General features: G+C 61.7%; 1 protein-coding gene across 2 annotated transcripts in view; it reads left to right on the top strand.

Moving 5' to 3' along the window:
• EXOC3L4 (exocyst complex component 3 like 4) overlaps nt 1-5,112 on the top strand; it is an 11,710-nt gene extending 6,598 nt beyond the window's left edge. Inside the window, exons 7-11 of one of the 2 annotated variants that reach the window (XR_005200147.1) lie at nt 2,035-2,149; nt 2,661-2,780; nt 2,880-3,032; nt 3,617-4,084; nt 4,621-4,706. Coding sequence is in view for 1 of the 2 variants with exons in the window: in XM_017528032.2 (XP_017383521.1) it covers nt 2,035-2,149; nt 2,661-2,780; nt 2,880-3,032; nt 3,617-3,738; nt 4,621-4,813 (703 nt within the window). In the remaining variant the exon portion in view is untranslated. Of the gene's footprint in view, nt 1-2,034; nt 2,150-2,660; nt 2,781-2,879; nt 3,033-3,616; nt 4,085-4,620 lie in introns of both variants that reach the window. The other variant, XM_017528032.2, reaches the window with a different exon arrangement.
• Nucleotides 5,113-6,850: the final 1,738 nt, after the last annotated feature.

Raw genomic sequence — 6,850 nt, 5'->3', positions numbered from 1 at the left:
GTGTGTGTGTGTGTATGTGCATGTGTGTGGGGTGGAGCTGAATGGTGTGTGTGTGTGTGTCTGCATGTGTGTGGGGTGGAGCTGGGTGGTGTGTGTGTGTGTGTCAGAGCTGAGGGGTGTGTATGTGTGTCAGACCTGAGGGGCGTGTATCTCGGGTGTGTATGTGTGTGTGAGAGCTGCGTGGTGTCTGTGTGTGTGTGTGTGTGTGAGAGTTGAGAGGTGTGTCTCGGGTGTGTGTGTGTGCATGCATGTGGGGTGGAGCTGAGTGGTGTGTGTGTGTCAGAGGTGAGGGGTGTGTCTCGGGTGTGTGTGTGTGCATGCATGTGGGGTGGAGCTGAGTGGTGTGTGTGTGTGTCAGAGCTGAGGGGTGTGTCTCGGGTGTGTGTGTGCATATGTGTGGGGTGGAGCTGAGTGTGGTGTGTGTGTGTGTGTCAGAGCTGAGGGGGGTGTGTGTGTCAGCAGAGGGGCGTGTGTCTCGGGTGTGTGTGTTTGTGCATGTGTGTGGGGTGGAGCTGAATGGTGTGTGTGTGTGTCAGAGCTGAGGGGGGTGTCCCATGTGTGTGTGTGCATGTGTGTGGGGTAGAGCTGAGTGGTATATGTGTGTTTGCATGTGTCAGAGCTGAGGGGTGTGTCTTGGGGCTGTGTGTGTGTCAGAGCTGAGGGTTGTGTGTCTCCAGTGTGTGTGTGTGTGTGTGTGTGTGTGTGTGTCCATCCAAGCAGAGGCCCTGGGGGAGTGTGGGCAGCTCTTCAAGGCGGAACAGAGGCTGAGGGTCCCAGCTCCCTGCCCACTGCCTCAGTCTCCATTTTCCCTCCCTTCATCCCAGACAGCATTTCTTCCTTTTTGGGACACCTCCTCCTCTGGGAAGCCTCCCTGAGCCTGAACCCTGGGCTGTGCTGGGGTGGGGTCTGGGTCTCTGTGCCCCCAGTAGGTGGAGGCCCTCCCTGTGGGCTGGCAGCGGCTGGCAGCCTTCTGTGCCCTCAGCTCCAGGCCAGGCCTCAGCAGATGCATCAGTGCTGAGGGCGGCCAGCACTGGAGGGCACAGACTGGGCCACCCTGCCTGGGTGCATCCTTTTTTTGAAGTTTGTAGATGTTAGTGTTCCGAAGTGCTCACTTCTCATTTATCTGATTTCAAAGAACAGCTGTGCCACCTGCTGGCTGTGTGCTCTGGGACAAGCCACTTTCCTCTTGTGCCTCTTTTGCCACCTGTCAAATAGTATCAGAGCAGCTGCTCCCTGGGGCAGTGTGGAACTCTGTGCCTTAGGGGACTCAGCTCCCATTGGCTCTTTGTGAGCGCCTGTGAGTGCCAGGCACTGAGCAAGTGCCTTCCCTGCCTGACAAGTCTCATTCCAAGCCTGTATACACAGGTGGGTATACAGGCCTGGAAAGGAGGTGCCACTTGCCCATAGTCACGCAGCCGGTAAGTGGTGGCGCTGGGACTTGAACCAGGCCTGCCTACATCCAAAGCATGACCATGAGGCACTGCTTCTCTAACACTCTCTTGTCCTTAATCTGTGCCAGGCCTGTCCTTGGCACTGGGACCCTGGGTTTCAGCTCCAGGGAGTGTTCTCTGCCCGTTGGTAAGTCAGGCAGCCTCTGGCCAAACCCTTGATGGAACTCCAGCCTGCCCTACTGTGTCCCTGGCTGTGGGAACTGGGCGTAGCCGGTACCTTAGTTTCCTCAACAGTGAAATAGGGACATTGTCATCTTCAGGGGGCAGTTATGAGGCTCAAGGTATGGCTATGCCACACTGTTTATCACCAAAAGGGAGGGAAAGTCCATCCCAGGGCTGTCAGAGGAGAATGGGCCAGCCACCCGCTGCCCTGCCCTCTGTGACAGGCTCCCTGCCTTCCGTGCTGCCCCTCACTTGACTCTGCTCACAGGCGGCTACACTGCAGCCCACAGGCTGCCCTTCACATTGCAGTCTAAGTGAGTGGAGCTGGAGCGGCCTTACCCTACATGGGCTGTGTGCCCCACCTTGTTCCCCAGCCTGCCCTCCCTTGCCCACTTCATCGATGGTCCTGGCCCCTCCCCAGGACCAGTCTTCTCTCCAGGTTCCCAGGAACCCAAGAGGAGCTGGAGAAGCCCCTGGTGGCGGCCACCTGCAGCTTCCAGAAGCACCTGCTTTGGGGCCTGCAGTGTGACTTGCAGGTGACTGTGACAGGCCCTCTCTCCACACTGTGCATGCCCAGCAGGTACCCCCCATTCCTAGAGCCTGGGGGCCTAGGTCACAGCATTCATTTATTCCAGGGACCAGCTCATGGGTGCGTGTGAAGGGTAGTGGGCAGGGAACCCAGGGGAGGTCCCAGCTGAGCACGACGACCAGGAGAAGCCTGCCTTCTCACTTCAGTCTCCAGCTGTTGGTGGTCACCCCAAAGCCTGGGATAGTGGGTCCCCAGATCCAGGCCTAGGCCCCTCACCCAGACCCTCAAGGCATCCCCGGGAGACACCCTGAGCAGATCTGACTGGACAAAGTCAAACCCTGCCCCTGGAGCTTGGGGCCTGGGAGAGGCATTCTAGAAAAGGGCTCCTGACATCACCTGTGGCTAGGAGAGGGGATGACCCCAGCCCAGGAGAGAAGGTGTCAGGAGTGCACACTGGGCTTCAAGGGAGGGCTTGGGTGGCGGGAGTGCTTTGCAGACTCCCTCCGCTCTGTCCCCAGCCGCTCTTCAGGGCCGTGTGGACCAGGGGCTGGCTGGCAGGGGACTGGCTGCGACCCCTCATGGACAAGGTGGTAGTCTTTGCTGGTCATCTCCAGCATGTGGCCCGGCCGCGGGCACAGGTACCTCAAGGGTGAGGGCCCCGGCAGGGCTGTGCCCAGGGTTGGGGCTGCTGACCCTGACCCTGACCCTGACCCTGACTCTGACTCTGGTCCATCCAGGAGGCTCTGCAGGAGGTGCACCGGTTCGTGGTCCGAGAGTACCTGGCGCAGGCGCTGAGGCCGCGGGAGCGGTTCCGGGGCATGGAGCGCATGCGCGGCTCCCAGAAGATGAGTCAGGATGCCCAGGCCATCGGTGACACCTTCCAGGGCCTGGTAGGGGCAGTGTCTGCTGCCCCTGGGCGTTTGCCTTTGTGTGGGGAGGGGGTGGCAGTGACTAGGGCCCTAGCACCGGGAGGGCTTTTGGCGGGAGCTGTTCTCCCCACTCTGGATCAGGTGGAGCAGGGACTGGGGCGCCTGTGGGGTTGGGGTGGGACCAGGTGGGAGGATGTCACTTTGCATACATTTGCATACAGTTTGTAGGGGGGGGGAAGTGGCGAGGGTCGCAGCTCCATCTCACGGGCAGGGCCTGTGGCAGGTGTTCCCCATTCAGGCCAGAGCCCTAGAGCAGAGACACAGAGCCCCTGCACACACCTTGTCTGGCCTGAACACTCCCAGGCTGGCCTTGGTTTTCCTGTCAGAGCAGAGGCAGGAAGATGCCTGTGGGGATGGGACCGGAGGGAAGACGAATGCTGAGGCCCAGGAGCCCTCGGTTTCTAGGCACACCTCCCGTCCAGTTTGGGGAAGGCAGCCCCAGCACCCAGTTGGAGTGGCTGCAGGAGGGCTGACCTCACACCCCTGCAGGAGTTGGAGCAGGGGCGGGGAGAGGGCTCCTAGGGCAGGTGGTCTGTGTCTCACAGGGTTCCAAGGCCACGTGGCTGGACCAAGCCATCCAGTGTGTGGCCGAGATCCTGGGCGAGACTTATAAAGATGACATCCAGCGGCACCTGGAGACTCTCATCCGGAGCTACCCTGACATCAGGTGTGAGCCCCACCTGCTCCGCTGGCTTCAGGGCCAAGGGGGCTGGGGTTGGAGGGGCCCTGGCCTGGACCTGACTGCCCAGGGGCCTGAAGACCAGAGGCTGGTGGTGGGCCTTGGACCCTCAGACCCTCGAGGCTGGAGGGGAACAGAGAGAGCCCCTTCTCCTAATCTGTTCTCAGCCTTCCTCCATCAGCCCCACTGGGGTAGGGCATGCCTCCAGTCCTAGAATCTGAGGAGGGAGGCGGACCCCGAACCCTTGGGGAGAAAGCCCTCTCTGAAAGCAAGGGGATTCTGAGACCGGGCCAGGAGGAAGGAGGCTTTGATCCCGGGGTGTGCTGGGGGGACGGTGAGTCATCCAAGTGCTTGGAAATCTCAGCTTGAATCTCTCCATTCTTTTGGAGATTCCAGGATGTGGAGTGCACAGAAAGTTCCTGGTCAGCCCCTTCTCTGGGCCACCCTGCCGTGGGGTGGGGGAGAATTCTTCCTTCCCAGCCAGGCTGCCTTTCGGGCTATGGCTCAGAGACAGCACCCTGGGCGTTCCCCTCCAATCCCCCTCCCCGCTGCCGGCCCTGTCACCCACAGCTGCATCAGCCCCTCCCTGCCTCTCCAGAACCTATCCCCCTGTCTCCCTCTGCGCCTGTGTGGGCTGCTTCCCCGCTCTGCAGACCCCTCTCCTGTGCCCCCTTAAGCCCAGCTGCCGTGCCCCCCAGGCCCATGCTCCGTCCCTCCCCTAGCACAGCTTTTCCTGGCCTCAGTCAGTCTGACCCTGACGGACTCCTGGAATGCAGGGTGACTCATACTAACTCCCAAGCCCACGGGTTCCCCCATCCTGGGACTGCGGGTGCTGCAGGGTGCTCAGTGAGCGCCCGCATGTCTCTGCAGGCAGGACCACGTACTGGCCATTCTGGCGCTGCGCCGCCTGGGCCGCCGGCGGAACCAGCATCTCTTGCAGCACGCCCAAGACCTGCTGAGAGCTGCGGCCGGGGCTGCGGGTGCGGAGGCCCCCCGGGGCCGCGTGCTCTTCGAGGAGATCAAGGTGCCCAGTGCCATGGCGGTGCTGATCACCTGCGTCTAGTGCTCTCCGGCCAGAGAGGGGGCGGCCGTCGGTGAGGAGCCGTGGTCCATGGGGGTCAGCCAGAAGCCGAGGGAGTCACTCTCGGCCCTGCTCCCAACTCTGACACCACAGTTAGGGAATTTTTGTCGTCAGCAGCTGAGCACAGCTGCCAGGCCAGAAGGAGCAGCCTGCCAGAGGGATTTCAGGCATCAGAGGGAGTGTTTTGTGTTGCAGAGCTCCCTTCAGTGATGCCCAGCTTCACCCTCCGGTCTGAAAGTGAAGAGCAGAGAATTTATTTTAAAAATAAATGTGAATTAAGATGGTGCCTCCCTAAGGAGTGGGCAGGGAACGGGAGGCCTGGGTCCCCGTGTGCCAAAGGGCTGGGCCGGAGGCTCTCTGGTGACACCATTTGGTGGGTGGCCCTCTCCTGCCTGTGGAACCCATGGGGAGACTGAGGCAGGTCCAGAGCGGGGCAGGCGCATACCAGGGGCTGCCTCCACCACTGCCTGGGTCCGCTGGCCTTGTTCCCGGTCAGCCTTGCACAGCAGGGCTGGGCACTACTCTGTCCCAGCCAAGGCAGACTCAGGGCTTCCTAGGGACAAAAAGAGGCTAAGGCTGCTTCTGCAGCTTGAAGAATTCAGGTTAGATGTGGGAGGGACTTCCCAGCAGTGAAAGTTGTCAAGTTACTGCAGGGGGTGTCACTGTGGAGTGTGTATGCGGGCGAGCACAAGCAGACTGCTCCAGTGTGCGCCTGCACCTCCGCTCTCCCCCACCACCTGCCACTGGAGCTCGGAGGCAGCCTGCGGCTGAGCTGCTGGGAAATCCATTTGCATTGGCAGCCAGGCTTGCTGGGGAGGCCGAAAGTTGAGATGGGGAGATTTCCAGGGAGCAGCTGAGACAGGTGGTGACAGATGCCCCTCCCAGCCCTCTGCAGTGGCCTCCCGTAGTGTCTCTGGGCCTGACCCTGAGACCTGACCCTGACCCTGGCGAGAGTGGGGGCCAGGTGACTGCAGGCGGGCTAGGGTTCCAAGAGCTCAACAAAGTTGGGTCACCTGAGGGCAGGCAAGGCCTGAAGGGCTGTGGTGCCAGGCAGGCAGGGCTGTGTCTCTCCCCGCTCCCTCCAGGTCCCCTCGTGGTACTATGGACAGCCAGGGGCCAGTTCCCCAGGCAGCCCTGCCCCAGTTCCCATGTCAGGGCTGGGGGCTGGGGTCTGAGTCTTGCTGGGGCCTGGTGCGTGGGGGTCAAGTGCCCAGGGCTTGTCTGCCTCTTTTGGGGGCAAGTGCTCGGGCTGTGCCCTCCTTCATGGGGGCACCAGGGCTGGAGGCCAGGAGCAGGGCAGGCCGGCTCAAGGGAGTATCCAGAACTCCCTGGCAGGGTGGGGTGGGTGGGGCAGGAATGAGGAAGTGGGAGGGCTGGGGTTCCCCACCTCCAGGGCTGTAGTGGGGGCGGGTGTGTGATGCTGGTGCCGATAAGCGGTCCCCATACCTTATGGGAAGACCGAGGCTGGCAGAGGACAGGTGGGCACTGCTTCATGCCCGGAATCCTCCCAGCCAGGGGCCAGAGGGGCAGGTATTTTCCTAGGGGAGGGGCCCAAGAGGATTGACAGGTCAGTCTGTCCCCTGCTTGACCCCACCCCTGAGCAGGTGGCCATCAGTGTCCGAGGCAGGGTGCATGGGAGGGGAGAGAGGAGGCGTTGGTGTGGTCTGGTCCTGGTCATGTTCTCCCCTAGGACCCCTGCCACCCCCTTCCCCACCCTTCTGTCCCAGGCTCCTCACTGAGCTGCCTGGCTGGCGCTGGAGGGTCCTGGGGCTGGGCTGTGGGGTTGTGGGGGGTTCCGTCCTGGCTCTGCCACTTCCTGTGAGAACGCAGGCACGTTCCTTTACCTCGCTGTGCCTCTTTTTTTTCCAGCTGTGAAATGGGGGTGCTGTCAGTGCCTCCCAGGCTGGGGAGGGTGAAGTCAGAGTCAGCCATAGAGCCAGAGCCCTGGCCTCCCTCTGACCCCATGCTCCCAGAGGTCCTCCCAGGCCGTGGGTTGCAAGGAAAAGCCGAGAAGGCCCT

Source organism: Cebus imitator, unplaced genomic scaffold, assembly GCF_001604975.1.
Source record: "Cebus imitator isolate Cc_AM_T3 unplaced genomic scaffold, Cebus_imitator-1.0 Scaffold52, whole genome shotgun sequence".
Lineage (NCBI taxonomy): Eukaryota > Metazoa > Chordata > Mammalia > Primates > Cebidae > Cebus > Cebus imitator.
The sequence above is the reverse complement of the archived record's forward strand: the minus strand, read 5'-3'. Positions and strand labels throughout refer to the sequence as shown.